This window comes from Schistocerca nitens, chromosome 9 (genome assembly GCF_023898315.1).
Source record: "Schistocerca nitens isolate TAMUIC-IGC-003100 chromosome 9, iqSchNite1.1, whole genome shotgun sequence".
Classification (NCBI taxonomy): Eukaryota; Metazoa; Arthropoda; class Insecta; order Orthoptera; family Acrididae; genus Schistocerca; species Schistocerca nitens.
In genome coordinates this window covers 453,490,531-453,508,996 of record NC_064622.1, presented here as the reverse complement: position 1 = coordinate 453,508,996, position 18,466 = coordinate 453,490,531, and the positions used below count along the sequence as shown (strand labels likewise).

Sequence of the window (18,466 nt, the reverse complement as noted above, 5' to 3'; positions counted from 1 at the left end):
GATCGGCTCACGGACGGTGTAGGGGGTGTGTGTGGCTGGTTTGCGTGCTGTGTACAGTACGGTTTCCCTGCGGTTGCCTGTTTTTCGGCTAGTCGCACATCTGGGTTTCCAGTAATAGCTGTGTTGCAGGGGCTCGCCAGTACTGTCGTGTTAGCGTTCTATAGACCATAGAAGTTCAGTTCCTAGCCAGTAATGTCTTTGGTCTGTTATGCTTCCATCTATGGTTGTGATCATAGTTACCCAGAGAAAGGATAAACGGGTTACGCGAGTGTCTCGTGTTATTGTACAGACGTGTGGAGAGTTTTTGGAATACCTGCAAGATAGTATCTAGACGGTATTCCCGGTGAAGGTCCGCGATGCGTGTGTAGCGCGGAGAGTTGCTTATGATTTTGAGTACTTTGTTCAGTATGATCTGCAGACGGCGCAGGCGAGTTGGCGCAGCGTATCCCCAGACAGGGGCTGCGTACGTCATCAGGGGTCTAATAAGTGTCATGTACATGGACCTAGACACCCTCCTGTTCAGTGTGCTACGCCTGTTAAGCATAGGGTAGAGTTGTTTGAGCCTCGCGTTAGCTTTGTTGGTCACGTCTTGAATGTGGTGCCCCCAGAGTAGTTTCCTGTCCAGCCAGACACCGAGGTATTTGACCTTCTCGCGGAAACGTATTGGGCGCGTGTGTAGTGTTATTGGGTTGCAGTGCTGATGTTTGCGCAGTTGCTTCGGTCTTCTAGTGAACAGAACGGCCTCGCACTTGTCGACGTTTACTCTAACACGCCATTTCACCAGCCAAGGCTCCGCCGTTCTGAGTGCAGTCTGTAGTCGTGCCTGGCCAAGATGGCCGCTCGCTTATATAGGCTCGGACGTCAACGCCCTGGTTATGCAAGTACCAATCTCACCAGTTAAGGTTACAAATTTTGATACATACATCCCTCGACAGAAATAAGTACACCATATGAACCGCGCTAAAAAGTACATCTTATTTACCATTTTACATTAATTTCTAGGATTATTCTATCGCCCGAAAATCAAGTTTTAGTTTTTGCAAAATTTCGCCACTTAGTGCAGATTTGTTTGTTGACATCTGTGCTGCAAAGTTTTAACATAGAACTGCATATAGCAGCGTTTTTAGACGTAATCTATAGCGATCTATACATTGCACTGCTCAAAATCTTAATATGTATAATAATTAATTAATTGTGGGCGATAAATGTTAATAATAATTTGCAAACAATGAAAACTATTGCAAGTGATGTGTATAGTATAACGTAACTAGTTTAAAATACAGGTGATGCCACCCAAAATATTATATAGTGCCGTTCTTTACGTCATGAATTTTCTATTGAATTTCATAAACAATTTTCCCTCAAACTTTGTTTGTTGCTCTTTACGGACTTAATTATAAATGAATCTTAACATATGACTACGGCACTCGATCCGCTATGACGAAACGTTTTTAATGAGTGTTCGCTAATTCCTGTAAGTAGTTATTTACTATTTTTATTAATCTCTCAGTATTCGTGATATTAACCGATTTTGAGGTTACCATAACTTTTGCGTCTGATTACTTGAAATAAAGATCGATCTTTCAGAAGTTGCGTATTGCTGACCACAATCCACTGCCGCATCGCTCTTCACAGTAAGTTACATAGTTTTCACGTAATGCGCGAAAAACCAAATAATTTCCCAAGTTGCAGGCCACATGGCCGCCCGGCGACCGTGGCAAATCTCGCGCGGGCGTGCCACGCGCTTCTGCGAATCGCGCACCATGTGGCGGACTCGCTCTCCACAAAGCAATCCTTGCATACTAGAAATATTCATCTAGTAACGGGGGTTTGTACCGTCAGAAATCCGACCTCGGGGAAGATCAGTTTGGATTCCGTAGAAATATTGGAACACGTGAGGGAATACTGACCCTACGACTTATCTTAGAAGGCAGATTAAGGAAAGGCAAAGCTACATTTCTAGCATTTGCAGACTTAGAAAAAGCTTTTGACAATGTTGACTGGAATACTCTCAAATTCTGAATGTGGCGAAAGGCTATTTACAATTTGTACAGAAACCAGAAGGCAGTTATTAAAGTTGAGGGACATGAAAGGGGAGCAGTGGTTGGGAATGGAGTGAGACAGGGTTGCAGCCTATCCCTGATGTTATTTAATCTGTATATTGAGGAAGCAGTAAAGGACACAAAAGAAAAATTTGAGTAGGTATTAAAATCCATGGAGAAGAAATGAAATGAAATGTCGTGTGACGAGGGCCTCCCGTCGGGTAGACCGCTCGCCTAGTGCAAGTCTTTCGATTTGGCGCCACTTCGGCGACTTGCACGTCGATGGGGATGAAATGATGATGGTTATGACAACACAACGCCCAGTCCCTAAGCGGAGAAAATCTCCCACCGAGCCGGGAATCGAACCCGGGCCCCTAGGATTGACAGTCTGTCGCGCTGACCACTCAGCTACCGGGGGCGGACGGAGAAAAAATAAAAACTTCGAGGTTCAAAAAATGGTTCAAATGGCTCTGAGCACTATGGGACTTAACTTCTTAGGTCATCGGTCCCCTAGAACTGCTTAAACCTAACTAACCTAAGGACATCACACACATCCATGCCCGAGGCAGGATGCGAACCTGCGTCCGTAGCGGTCGCGCGGTTCCAGACTGTAGCGCCTAGAACCGCTCGGCCACCCCGGCCGGCACTTTGAGGTTCACCGATGACATTGTAACTCTATCAGAGACAGCAAAGGACTTGAAAGAGTAGTTGATTGGAGTGGACAGTGTCTTGAAAGGAGGATATAAGATGAACATCAACAAAAGCAAAACGAGGATAATGGAATGTATTCGTATTATGTCGGGCGATGCTGAGGGAATTAGCTTAGGAAATGAGACACTTAAAGTAGTAAAGGAATTTTGCCATTTGGGGAGCAAAATAACTGATGATGGTTGAAGTAGAGAAGATATAAAATGTAGACTGCCTCTGGCAAGGAAAGCGTTTCTGAAGAAGAGAAATTTCTTAACATCGGGTATAGATTTAAGCGTCAGGAAGTCGTTTCTGAAACTATTTGTATGGAGTGTAGTCATGTACGGAAGTGAAACATGGACGATAAATAGTTTGGACAAGAAGAGAATAGAAGCTTTCGAAATGTGGTGCTACAGAAGAATGTTGAAGATTAGATGGGTAGATCACATAACTAATGAGGAGGTATTGAATAGAATTGGGGAGAAGAGAAATTGGTGGAACAACTTGACTAGAAGAAGGGATCTTTTGGTAGGACATGTTCTGAGGCATCAAGGGATCACCAATTTAGAATTGGAGGGCAGCGTGGAGGGTAAAAATCGTAGAGGGAGACCACGAGATAATACACTAACCAGATTCAGAAGGATGTAGGTTGCAGTAGGTACTGGGAGATGAAGAAGCTTGCGCAGGATAGAGTAGCATGGATAGCTGCATCAAACCCGACTCTGGACTGAAGACGATAACAACAACAACTATAATACCAAGTGGATAATAGTGAGAACAAGAGCTGCCCCTCACTTTCTGCACTTAAATCGTAAACTTGTGTCGATAGATATGAACCAGTGACTGAAGAGTTAAATGTGAAATTGATGGAATGGTAATGGCGTGACAGTCACTTGGAAGATTTCCCGTGTGACGCCAATGAGTGGAATGGAACTTGTTGTTGAATAGTGAAAGAACGAAATTTCACCATCTTTGTTACATTAGTGATATGATTTTCATATTGTGTGAGTTTTCTTGTAAAACGCAACTCGGTGCCTTTTCCAATTTATTAATGCACTACTGCCGTCAAAGCTTAACTATCTAATGCAATTGTCTCTACTATTTACTCAAACAGTAGTTACCTCCTGTTTGGAATAGTTGATATCATAAAAAGTACTGACGATGATTACATTTGTGGTGCCACCGCCAGACACCACACTTGCTAGGTGGTAGCTTTAAATCGGCCGCGGTCCATTAGTACATGTCGGACCCGCGTGTCGCCACTATCAGTAATTGCAGACCGAGCGCCGCCACACGGCAGGTCTAGAGATACTAGCACTCGCCCCAGTTGTACAGCCGACGTTGCTAGGAAAGGTTCACTGAGAATTACGCTCTCATTAGCCGAGACGATAGTTAGCATAGCCTTCAGCTAAGTCAATTGCTACGACCTAGCAAGGCGCCATTTCTCCTTTGCTATGTATCTAATGAAGCATGTACAGTAACAAGACCAATGTTCACCAATTGTGGATTAAAGTTAAGTATTCCAGCAGCTACGTACTTTTCTTTATAGCATTCATTAAGTATCCTGTTTCAGACCTCACGCCATCCTGCGTGAGCTTATAGCGTGCATTTCGTCTTCCTCAAACAACACGGTGTTGGCACTTCTGCCGACACATCAACATTCGTGTGATGTCGCAGTATTAGACAGTAGGTCAATGTTCATAGTGATTTTATGTCTATATAATTCTGTTTTTTTTTTTTTTTAATTTCCTTTCTAACATGAGGGGGTGATGGAAAGTAATACCTTTGATTTTATATAATCCATTATGGAGTCGAGGTAGCAGTTGTCGTTATACTGATTATCACTGCTAGCATTCAACCGCGATTCTTATACATATTTTAACAACGCGTTTCAAGAGACAATGCTCTCATCATCAGGTTGTAAAATCGATGTCATGAATTAAACGGACTAAAAAGACCAAATATCATCACCAATAGTGGGGAAGTCCATAGAGTAAAACAGAATTAAAAGTATATTGGACTGTGAGTCCTCGTCTTACATTGAAGTTGTTGACACAAGTCAATGGCCGTCCCATAGCTACCGAATATGCTGTCGACTGCGCCGGCTCGGGAGCTGTTGTGGACTGACGTGCCTAGGTGTTGTGGCGTGGTTACAGCCGTATGCTTGACGGTAACGCTATGCTATTGGGCGCCTCATTTCCTTATTGCATTGGTCTGCCATCGTTAGCCTATCGCAACTCCGTCATTGACATGCTACAAGTTTAAAGTCGCATGCCTGCCCTAAAATAATTCTAAAAACCCGCTAAAAAATCTCATTTCTTTAAATTTATCTTGTACATTTAGCATATTGCTTTGTTTCTTTTCATGGATAGCTATCTCGAATTCCTCTAGTAAATCAAGTTTCCTCCCTTTCTTTTCTACATGCAATATTTCTACGTTGTCTTCTATGCTATTAAGGGGATGGCCTGTTTCATATATATGGTTCGCAACAGCTGATTTGTCATAATTCCCTAACCTGAACGCATCTTTATGTTCTTTATACCGGATCGCGAATGATCTTCCTGTCTGCCCTATATATTTTGCATCACAAGTTCTGCACTGAATCTTATAAACTCCCGATCTTTCAAACTTATTTCTCTTCTCGCCAATATCGTGCTTAAGGCTATACCTCACTAGGTTATTAGTCTGAAAAGCTATTTTGACATCGTATGGCTTAAAAATATTTGCTATCTTTTGTGAGACTTTTCCGTAGTATGGCATCGTGATAATTTTCACTTTCTCTCCATCAGGTTTATTCTTTTTGCGCTTATTACTTTTCCGTAACAGTTTTTTAACCATATCTATTCTGTAACCGTTGTTCATCGCTATTCTCTTAACGGTATTAATTTCAGTCTCCCTATCTTTTTCACACATAGGTATATTGACTGCCCTATGCACGAGACTACGGAAAGCAGCTTCTTTATAAGCCTGCGGATGGCATGAATCATTCGGGATCACAGCATCAGTAGTAGTTTGTTTTCTATAAACGGAGAACGCATGTTTGTTGCCCTGCTTTTTTATATTCAGGTCCAGGAACTGTAAACTATTGTCAGTTTCATACTCCACGGTAAATTTTATTTTATTATGTGCGTCGTTGAACTTTTTTACTATTTCCTCAATGTCCTCACGGGAACCATCGACAAGTAACAGGGTGTCGTCTACATAACGTTTGTAATAAACAATTTTATCCATAATGTTATCGTCAGAATTTAGAACTTTATCTTCAAGGTCATTGATAAAAATGTCTGCCATAGTACCTGAAATACTGGACCCCATGGCTAACCCATCGTCCTGAATATAAAATTTGTTATTAAACGTAAAATAATTAAAACTTGTAATGAGCTGAAGGAGTTCAATAAATTCAATTGTCTCTTGCGTTGAAATTTTACCGTATTTCAGGAAATTTCTCTTAATGATTTCTATAGTTTCGTTAACCGGAACACTGGAGTATAAGTTCTTAACATCCAACGAAACCAAACGGGAAGTGTCAGTGACTGGCGTATCTTTAATTTCACCTATCAAGGTCATACTACCGGTGCGCGGTAGTATCACCTTGATAGGTGAAATTAAAGATACGCCAGTCACTGACACTTCCCGTTTGGTTTCGTTGGATGTTAAGAACTTATACTCCAGTGTTCCGGTTAACGAAACTATAGAAATCATTAAGAGAAATTTCCTGAAATACGGTAAAATTTCAACGCAAGAGACAATTGAATTTATTGAACTCCTTCAGCTCATTACAAGTTTTAATTATTTTACGTTTAATAACAAATTTTATATTCAGGACGATGGGTTAGCCATGGGGTCCAGTATTTCAGGTACTATGGCAGACATTTTTATCAATGACCTTGAAGATAAAGTTCTAAATTCTGACGATAACATTATGGATAAAATTGTTTATTACAAACGTTATGTAGACGACACCCTGTTACTTGTCGATGGTTCCCGTGAGGACATTGAGGAAATAGTAAAAAAGTTCAACGACGCACATAATAAAATAAAATTTACCGTGGAGTATGAAACTGACAATAGTTTACAGTTCCTGGACCTGAATATAAAAAAGCAGGGCAACAAACATGCGTTCTCCGTTTATAGAAAACAAACTACTACTGATGCTGTGATCCCGAATGATTCATGCCATCCGCAGGCTTATAAAGAAGCTGCTTTCCGTAGTCTCGTGCATAGGGCAGTCAATATACCTATGTGTGAAAAAGATAGGGAGACTGAAATTAATACCGTTAAGAGAATAGCGATGAACAACGGTTACAGAATAGATATGGTTAAAAAACTGTTACGGAAAAGTAATAAGCGCAAAAAGAATAAACCTGATGGAGAGAAAGTGAAAATTATCACGATGCCATACTACGGAAAAGTCTCACAAAAGATAGCAAATATTTTTAAGCCATACGATGTCAAAATAGCTTTTCAGACTAATAACCTAGTGAGGTATAGCCTTAAGCACGATATTGGCGAGAAGAGAAATAAGTTTGAAAGATCGGGAGTTTATAAGATTCAGTGCAGAACTTGTGATGCAAAATATATAGGGCAGACAGGAAGATCATTCGCGATCCGGTATAAAGAACATAAAGATGCGTTCAGGTTAGGGAATTATGACAAATCAGCTGTTGCGAACCATATATATGAAACAGGCCATCCCCTTAATAGCATAGAAGACAACGTAGAAATATTGCATGTAGAAAAGAAAGGGAGGAAACTTGATTTACTAGAGGAATTCGAGATAGCTATCCATGAAAAGAAACAAAGCAATATGCTAAATGTACAAGATAAATTTAAAGAAATGAGATTTTTTAGCGGGTTTTTAGAATTATTTTAGGGCAGGCATGCGACTTTAAACTTGTAGCATGTCAATGACGGAGTTGCGATAGGCTAACGATGGCAGACCAATGCAATAAGGAAATGAGGCGCCCAATAGCATAGCGTTACCGTCAAGCATACGGCTGTAACCACGCCACAACACCTAGGCACGTCAGTCCACAACAGCTCCCGAGCCGGCGCAGTCGACAGCATATTCGGTAGCTATGGGACGGCCATTGACTTGTGTCAACAACTTCAATGTAAGACGAGGACTCACAGTCCAATATACTTTTAATTCTGTTTTACTCTATGGACTTCCCCACTATTGGTGATGATATTTGGTCTTTTTAGTCCGTTTAATTCATGACATCGATTTTACAACCTGATGATGAGAGCATTGTCTCTTGAAACGCGTTGTTAAAATATGTATAAGAATCGCGGTTGAATGCTAGCAGTGATAATCATTAATACCTTTGAATTTTTCGAGTAAAAACTCTTAATGTTTCTTTTTTTTTAATGAAACAAACATTATTAACAGTCTACATTTTTATTCTTGATGTCTATATACACTGTTTATTTCTCAACAATCACTCTGGTGACGAACACATTTCTCGATAAGGGAGTACTTTGTCGATACCGTCAGTGTATGATGTTTGTCTTTGTTGACGGAAGCACGACTTCACCTCTGGTTCACTGTCAAAGTGAACTTCCCGAAGGCGTTCTTTAAGTTTTGGAAACAGATGAAAATCGGATTTATGGAGGATGACGGGTAACAGGGAACCCAAGCGCCGGTTTGCTGCAGATACCGCAGTACTGCTGTGGGATGTGGTTCAAATGGTTCAAATGGCTCTGAGCACTATGGGACTCAACTGCTGTGGTCATAAGTCCCCTAGAACTTAGAACTACTTAAACCTAACTAACCTAAGGACAGCACACAACACCCAGCCATCACGAGGCAGAGAAAATCCCTGACCCCGCCGGGAATCGAACCCGGGAACCCGGGCGTGGAAAGCGAGAACGCTACCGCACGACCACGAGATGCGGGCCAGGTGGGATGTGGCTCTGTCATGCCGGAGAAGAGGGTGCTCCATGTATGGGAGAACTCTTCTAATTCGAAAGTCGATTATAACACACTGTTTGTCTCTAACGACGTAGTTGCGTTACACACCACAGTGTTACACTCTAGGATTAAACGCCCTTTAGCGTCAGAGGGCTGCAAATTTGTAGACGTGAAGAATAAAGATGTAAAAAGCTTATAATATTTCTTTTATTTGAAAAGCTTTAATGATTTCACATAAAAACTGCGTCGGGCTACCTTCCAGCATGGCCTCAAACACCATAACGCTGTTGTCTTATTAAAGCAAGCATTATGACCGTTATGAGGCAGAGGTGGAAACAGTTTTGGATGTTTTAAGTATGGATCAGAGATTGAAACAGAGAAATACAGGAATGAGAGAGAGATAGAGAAAGGGAGAGAGAAAGATATTTACTGCCGTATGTGGAAATTAAAAAAAAAAATGTTTGTTAATTCCTAACGGACCAAACTGCTAAGTCCATCGGTCCCTAGATTTACACACTACCTAAACTAACTTATGTTAAGAACGACACACACACCTATGCCCGTGGGAGGACTCGAACCTCCGGAGGGGGGATCGCGCAATCCGTGACATGGCGCCCTACACCGCGCGGCCACTCCGCGCAACGTGGAAGTTTGGCGACAAGACATTGCAGTGTATACTGCGGTGAAATGTTGTGCAGTGTGTGTGTGTGTGTGTGTGTGTGTGTGTGTGTGTGTGTGCAATCAGAGGCAAGTATTATTGAACATAACGTCAATTTACGAAGATATATTTGAATATCATGCCAATTCCAATTAAGCTTACGTAACATGGCTCATTTTTACCAAATTTAGGTGACTGACTACCTTATTTTAATACTATGCTAAAGACATCCAGGGGTAGGAATGTGTATTTGCGTATGTGTGTGTATGTGAGCGTGTGTGTGTGTGTGTGTGTGTGTGTGTGTGCGTGTGTGTGTGTGTGTGTGTGTGTGTGTGTGTATGTGCAAACGCTATTTTAGGTGAATCGCATCTAACATGAGGCCGGTTCTAGTAAATCTTACGCATTTCTTTTCTTTCTTTTTTTTTTTTTTTTTTTTTGGAAGTAACATATTTATGAACTTTACACCCACTGAACATTGTTAAGGCAACTGATTCAGTACTCCGGTGAAGTTGACGGCAGTGAGGGTGGGATAAGGGAAATAGGGTAGCGGTCGGGTAGGGTAGGGGAGGGGTATGGCTTGTCACGTGATGAAGTTGAAATGATTAATAAGGCGGCGTATCTTACCGCCATCTTGGACTGCGAAGTATTTGGTCATCCGCAGTAGCTGTTCCATTTTAAGTCAGTGATACCGCAAATATCAATACCGCATTTAAGCGAAAAGTGGATCAGGATCGAAGTACACACTACTGACGTAAATACTGGCGATGAAAGCCTGATTGTAAGACCATATTCATTATTGTTAAGAGGACAACTTCCTCGTGCCAAACCATATTGGTTTCCCAGACATATCTGATGATGGAATGTACTTTCCAAAATCGTCTATGTCTGTTGTGTGAATAATCATGATCAATGAACTGCAGCACTGGAAGTTGTACTCTTTCACAATAATAAAAGATACTGACATATCTCACTTCATCCTTATAAGAATTCTCAATCATATTCCTTTCAAAGCTAGCAGTTGTTCAAGAATTCACCAAGACTATTGTTACTATTCTGTTGTCAAATGCGCAACTACCTCTGTCCTCTTTCTGACTACTGCTCCTTAACAAGACAAACTTCAACCTGCCCTCTTCCCCGTTTAAGTCCTGTAGTTGCCACACAATTTTCAAACTGGTAACATTACATCCTTGCCTTATTATTTGTCGACTGACAGCCTCATTCGTCCACCTTTTGAATACTCCTTTGCGTGCTGTCCTTACCAAGAACCCAAATGGGTTAACTCTGAAACTTTTTGCAAAGGAGATGATCATATTGAGAATATTTATGGAAGAGTATGTGTGCTGTGTATATATTTTCCGAGACGTGGTATGTCCATCTTGATAGCTGTATGGCATAATTCCTCCTCCATTAAGTCTGAGGTCTGACGTTGAAACCAATATGTTTTCTCTTACGTCATATGCACTGTGGTATGTCCAGCGACCTTCAGAACAAACAGTAGGATAGACCATACGTCCTTTCAAAACTTACAATTCAGTGGATCGCATCAACGCTTGTGTGGGTGAATGTACTATCACTTGGGAAAATGCCTGCCGGGGTGGCCGAGCGGTTCTAGGCGCTACAGTCTGGAACCGCGCGACCACTACGGTCGCAGGTTCGAATCCTGCCTCGGGCATGGATGTGTGTGATGTCGTTAGGTTAGTTAGGTTTCAGCATTTCTAAGTTCTAGGGGACTGATGACCTCAGAAGTTAAGTCCCATAATGCTCAGAGCCATTTTTTTTAACTTGGGAAAATAACACCTGGGCAGCAGAGATATATACTTTTACTGTGTTTCATAGATAACACAGAAATTCAAACGAATTTCCAGCTATTAATAATAACGACATACAGCTGCTAATGTTAAATTTGGTAGTGCACGGCTTCACATCACGTGGAGAAAGATCCTTGTTCTAATATTTGTCTTTAATTAGCTACCACTGTACCGCTGTCCTGTAACCTACCAGCAATGGTACTTCTTTGATATTAAATGGAATGTGCCCTGCCACGCCAGAGTGCACGTGTATGTTTAGTAGAGATAAGAAAGAAGAAATAAAGTCTGCTCTATGTTGGGAAAGGTCATACAAGCACTTTCCTCACATATACTCAATTATCTGTCCTAAGATAAGAGAAAGCTAGTCAAACACTACTTTCTGGGGAACCAGATCGTAAGAAGAATATGTTGTATTGGTCCTGGGTACTGTAGAACGTGACACAAATTTTTCTAAGTTTCCTTAGCTTGTGTCCCGGTAGTTAACGCCGCTGCTTCTAGATGTCAGGATTCTAGGTTCGATCGCAAGCCGGATCTTTTATTCCCTCAAGACCGGGTGTTTGTATTGTCCTCGTTGTTCCGCCTATCCTTCCTCACAAAGACATGCAGGTCACCGAAGTGGCGTCGAGCAGAAAGGCTGGCACCAGGTGGTCGGCCACCTGATGCGCGTCTGCTGCACAACAGTACAACACGACCATTTCCTTTTCCTACTCATCGCTATGAACTGCAGTATAAATGTAGCACACTACCGGATCAGATTATGAAAAAATAGAACGGAAGATAGATTCGTGGCAGATTAAAAAAGTGCTCCTGACTGGCTCGAACTCGGCACTTTGCCTTCCTCAGGGGACGTTATCACCCTCTATGACTCTCAAGACTCACGCATACAGCTCTGTGTCTGCTTGCAGGGAAGCGACAGCGCAGTCTTGCATGTCTGCACTCCATTCTGCGAGGACGTTTCATAACAATGAACATACCACCGTAGGGTGACAGATTCGTTGTTAATCCAGTGGAGAAACTTGTCATCCAAAGAAAACACTCTGGAGGTCTGTACCATGGACTTCTAAGGTTTGGTAGCAGTAGCTGAGGTCCAAAGCCGTTCCTTCGAATGTGAGGGATTAGAGCATTTTTTAGTAAGTACCTAACAAAATGAATGTCGACAATGTGTCGTTTATGCTAATGACATGGATTCTGTAAGCCGGAACACGGTGGTCGTTTATGTGGTTACATTTCCTGTTGCCCACCAAATTGTTCAGAAATCCACGGCAAATTTACGCTTTTAACGAGGAAAGTCAACTCACAATGGCTGGAAAATTTTGTCATAGTAGTTCTAAGAACGCTCCAGGAATACGCCCATTACTTCTAATAAGAAGGCCATTTCCACAAAGCTACTGCTAAACTCCCTTTGAAACAAACGTGAGAGAGGGAAATCAGTTTCATATATCGTCTTCTTACAGCTGCGAGTATGAAGTATGGTGCAGTTTGTTTAATGGTTTTCGGAGTCGTGTCAATTGTTTTATAGGAGATAAGGTCACTCTTAAAGGAACAGTAAGAGCTAACGTTTATGAAATACTTCTAAGTCACTACATTAATTCAAAGGCTCAAGCCTTCTTTGCATTCTCCGCTGTGGTAACGGAGAATTTCCCTCAAAATGAATTGTATAAAATTCCATGGACTATTGTTCTGGATTTCGATTGCTATCTGAACATTGAATTTTTTGTTTGCTTACTTACTCACCGGTCATACCGGACTCGAGAGTCCATACCGCAGCAACGTATTTTCACCATCTGTCCCTGTCTTGGGCTATTTCCTTCCATTCACCTTCAATACCTAAGCCCCTCAAATCAGCCTTCACACTGTCCTCCCATCTACGCCTCGGTCTCCCCACAGGACGTTTTCCCTCTAAGTGCCCTACCAGTACTCTGTGCGCTGCCCTGCCCTCATCCATTCGAGCTACGTGACCCGCCCATCGCAGCCTACGTGATTTAATAATACTGATTATGTCAGGGCTTGAATAGAGTTCGTGAACCTCTTCGTTATGCACTTTCCGCCACTCTCCGCTAATGTCATCCCTTTTTGCTTCGAAAATTTTCCTCAAATTTTGTTTTCAAATACTCGAAACGGCTTTTCATTTTGCACAGTGAGAGACCAAGTCTCACACCCATGCAGCATAACTGGTAGAATAATAGTTTTGTATATTCTAATCTTGAAATTCCTAGACAATATCCCTGATGAAAGTAATTTATTCAGTGAGAAGTAGCACGCATTTCCCGCCCGTAATCTCTTCTTCAGTTCAGATTCAGTCTCATTTCTCGAAGTGATGTCCACGCCTAGATACTTAAATGTGTTCACTTTTTCAAACTGCATGTCTCCAACTCTTAACATTTCCTGATCTACTGCTGTTGGCATTCTAGTAGTAACCAGGTATTTAGTTTTGTCTTCACTTATCCTTAGGCCTACACCTTCACTAACCTTGATTAACGCATTCGCATTTTCTGTTACAGATTCTTTCCTATCGCTAATGATGTTTAGATCATCTGCATACCCTAATATCTTAATATTTCCATTTAACTCCACACCCTCTGAATTATCTGCTGCTATTCGTACAATACATTCTAGGACTAAATTAAAAAGTAGCGGAGACAGGGCATATCCCTGTTTAAATCCGTTCTTTATTTCAAATTCTTCTCACTCCACTTTCCCCACGCGTACTCTACCTTTTGTGTTTTTCAAACTCGCTTCTATAAGTCGAACATACTTCTTTGGTATTCCAAGTTCCAAAAGAATTCTGTACAATTTTGATTCCAATACTGAATCATACGATTTTGAATTTTTTGTTACAGAACGGAAACTCCAAGCACCGACTCGTGTTTCCATTATTTTGTTGAACAGCTGCAATCATGAAGGAATAATGACGATCACATCGTCCTGCAGTTTCTAAACTTCTCAGAGGAGGTTTTAGGAACCTGCAAACAGTATTTGTGGTATATCTCTTCAGGCTTTTCCGGCGAGATCTTGACATGTGGAATAATCGGGTCTACTGCCGGATGTTTGTGTCGCTCTGGCACAATATTTCGGCCACGTAACTCGTTGCCTTCTTCAGGTGCTACCTGAGACTGCCCTCTGGGCGCTGGGCATAAATACTGGACAAGATCCTCCAATACGGCAGTCTCAGGTAGCACCTGAAGAAGGCAACGAGTTACGTGGCCGAAATATTGTGCCAGAGCGACACAAACACACAGCAGTAGACCCGATTATTCCACATGCCAGTATTTGCGATAACACCTTACACGGAGTATGTGGGAGGTCCTAGGTGAGATGCCTTACTTGTGCTGTCCTCAGATCTTCAGCAAGGCGCGCGAGGCGTGCCCGGACTACCTCCGCAAGGTGGTGGCTGTGGCGGGCGACTGCACGCAGCCGGGACTGGGGATCAGCCAGGCTGACGCCGCCGAGCTCACCAGCAGGGTGTCCGTCGTGTTCCACGTGGCCGCCACGGTGCGCTTCGACGCAGACCTCCGGACTGCCACGGTCACCAACGTTGGCTCCACCTGCGAGGTCATTGCACTCGCCAAGCGTATGCCCAACCTCAAGGTGAATGAATGGTGGTTGACATTATTTATATTCACAGCCTAGTAGATCTAGCGTATCAGTCTTCCTTATCGGGTGCAGTTCATTCAAACGTCAATATAAAAAAAAAGACGATGCATGCAGGACAAGCTATTACCAGGTAATCGATTCGTGAACGTTTTATTGGAAGGAAGGAGAAAGGAAGACTGGTTTAACGTGCCGTCGACATCGACGTCGACGAAGCATAGGCTCACATTGTGTCAATGATGGGGAAGGAAATCGGCAGAACCGTTTCTAAAGGAACAATGCCAGCATCTGACTGGAGTAATTCAGGGAAATTATGCGAAACTTAAATCTCTATGGCTGCGCCCAGGTATAAACCGTCTTCCTCCCGAATGCGAGTCCAGTGTGCTAACCACTGCGCCATGTCGCTTTCACAATTTCAAATAATTACATACAAACAAATTTTCCTGTCAATGCACACTGCTCATTATTCTACTGAAGCCAGATGTACAAAGAATTAAAGAATTTCATAGTTGATGGATTAGGAAAGAGCATCTGACATGTACGCTGCCTAACAAAACCTGAAGCACACAGAAGGGGGTAGGAGAGTAAAAGAAGCTTCACGGATCGAGAGGATATATGATAATACACAACTGGCCATTGCAATTGCTGCACCAAGAAGAAATGCAGATAATAAACGGGTATTCATGGGACAAATATAGGATACTATAACTGACATGTGATTACATTTTCACGCAATTTGGGTGCATAGGTCCTGAGAAATCAGTACCCAGAACAACCACCTCTGGCAGTAATAACGGCCTTGATACACCTTGGCATTGAGTCAAACAGAGGTTGGATTGCGTGTATAGGTACAGCTGCCCATGCAGCTACAACACGATACCACAGTTCATCAAGAGGAGTGACTGACGAATTGTGATGAGCCAGTTGCTTGGCCACCATTTACCAGACGTTTTCAATCGGTCAGAGACCTGGAGAATGAGGGCAGCAGTCCAACATTTTATGTATCCAGAAAGGCCCATACAGGACCTGCAACATGCGGTAGTGCTTTATCCTGATGAAATGTAGGGTTTCCCAGGGATCGAATGAAGGGTAGAGCCACGGGTCGTAACACATCTGAAATGTAACGTCCACTGTTCAAAGTGCCGTCAATGCGAACAAGACGTGACCGAGACGTGTAACCAATGGCACCCTATATCATCATGCCGGGTGATACGGCAGTATGGCGATGGCGAATACACGCTTCCAATGTGCGTTCACTGCGATGTCGCCAAACACGGATGCGGCCATCATGATGGTGGAAACAGAACCTGGATTCATTCGAAAAAATGACGTTTTGCCATTCGTGCACCCAGGTTCGTCATTGAGTACACCATCGCAGGCGCTCCTGTCTGTGATGCAGCGTCAAGGGTAACCGCAGCCATGGTCTGCGAGCTGATGGTCCATGCTGCTGTAAGCGTCGTCGAACTGTTCGTGCAGGTGGTTGTCTTGCAAACGTCCCCATCTGTTGACTCAGGGATCGAGACCTGGCTGCACGATCCGTTACAGCCATGCGGAAAAGACGCCTGTCATTTCCACTACTAGTGATATGAGGCCGTTGGGATCCAGCACGGCGTTCCGTATTTCCCTCCTCAACCCACTGATTCCATATTCTGCTAACAGTCATTGGATCTCTACCAACGCGAGCAGCAATGTCACGATACGATAAACCGCAATCGCGATAGGCTGCAATCCGACCTTTACCAAAGTCGGAATCGTGATGGTCGCATTTCTCCTCCGTACACGAAGCATCACAACAACGTTTCATCAGGCAACGCCGGCCAACTGCTGTTTGTGTATGAGAAATCGGTTGGAAATTTTCCTCATGTCAGCACGTTGTATGTGTCGCCACCGGCGGCAACCTTGTGTGAATCAGAGCTAATCATTTGCATATCACAGCATCTTCTTCCTGTCGGTTAAGTTTCGCATTTGTAGCACGTCATCTTCGTGGTGTATCAATTTTAATGGCCAGTTTTGTATTTAAGTGATTATAATATTGCAGTCAAACAGACAAAGAACTTGGTAGAACGAGCTACCTTTCAGTATAACGCTACACCGCCTCTGGTCTGGAGACAGGCAATGATTCGGTAGAGAAGACCATCATAAAGCCGTCGTGTCCTCACCAGAGGCAAGCTAGCCCACACGTGTTGTCACTGGCCCTGTATATCCTGGATGATACGACTGCGAGACAGTTATCGTCCGAGGTGGTGCCACATATTTCATCGGCAAGAGATATGAGGATCTTGATGGCCACAAAATGCAGACACCTCCTACAGACATGTGCCATATGTCGTGTAGAAAAATGAAACGACGATACAGTCACGATCAGCAGCGACCTGAATTGATAACCGATGGCTCTCCACGTCATAACGTGATGCGTGTCACCACTGAGCCGTCCAGAACATTGAACGAATGGTCGTACCGTTGTGAAATCAGAATTCCCTCAGTCACTACGAGCAGTGATCAGAAGTAACACCCGATGGCTTCCCACTGCATGAGGCCACCAGTAACACCGCTTTCACCAAAACGTTGGAAGAGTGCGGCATCTGACGAGGCCGCCGGCATACTCGCCGACGATGGTGGTCCCGTGTACTGCAGAACCTTCATTCATCGCCGAACACAATTCGACGATATTTGTGGTGTCACCGCTAGACACCACACTTGCTAGGTGGTAGCTTAAATCGGCCGCGGTCCATTAGTACATGTCGGACCCGCGTGTCGCCACTGGCAGTGATCGCAGACCGAGCGCCACCACAAGGCAGGTCTCGAGAGACGTACTAGCACTCGCCCCAGTTGTACGACGACGTTGCTAGCGACTACACTGATCGAAGCCTTTCTCTCATTTGCCGAGAGACAGTTAGAATAGCCTTCAGCTAAGTTAATGGCTACGACCTAGCAAGGCGCCATTTGTACCATTGCATGTATCTCAAGATAGACTCACTTGTATCATCAAGAATGCTGTATACCAAAGGACGATATAAAAGTTAAGTGTTCTAGTAGCTACGTTCTTTTCTTTATCACATTCATTACGAATCCTGTTCCAGACTTCGCGCCAGTCGGCGTGTGTGTACGTGTGCCCTTTCGGCTACCCGTCTCTGTGGACTGGCTGCCTTGTCAGTCCACTACAATATTCATCACCAGTCCGTGATTCCCGGTCACTGAAACGCTCTATACGCAGCCGTTTGTTTTGAGGTGTTAACGGCATCCTACAAAAGGGGTGGTAATTCCTTAAACCGGTAGCCGCTTATCTCCGACCACCGGTGTGGGATAACGCAGACCGTTGCAGGGACTCCATTAGACATTCTCGGATGGCTGGCGCATATGTTAAGGGTTAAAGACGTGCCCGGTGCACAGCACAGTATTCCTCTCTTGTGGTGACCAGACGTATTCGATTGCAGACTTGACGACGAGATTGCCTTTCCTGTAGTTCCCGTGCAGTCCAACATTGGGACTCTACCACACCTAAATTTCACAAAATTATCGATATTGCTCAGTTCGACCACCTGGTCAAATGTAGGCTCACAATGAAATGATTCAACGTCTGACACCGTTCGTACACCTTATATACTATACCAGGATGGTAACAATGCTACACACAAACAACACTAATCAACTCTTGGGGCCATTCTATTTCCCACAGAGAGTCGCAACTCTAATCATATGCATACCCGCCGATGGTGTGTATGTGTACCAACTTATATTGACATCAGACTACGAGTTCTGGCAATTT

The 18,466-nt window shown here is 43.3% G+C and overlaps 1 protein-coding gene across 1 annotated transcript in view; it reads left to right on the top strand.

Annotated features, from left to right (window-relative positions):
* Window positions 1-18,466, top strand: part of LOC126203566 (fatty acyl-CoA reductase wat-like) — a 206,266-nt gene that overhangs the window by 55,956 nt on the left and 131,844 nt on the right. Inside the window, exon 3 of the mRNA XM_049937892.1 lies at window positions 14,449-14,697. Coding sequence (XP_049793849.1) covers window positions 14,449-14,697 — 249 coding nt within the window. The remainder of the gene's footprint in view (window positions 1-14,448; window positions 14,698-18,466) is intronic.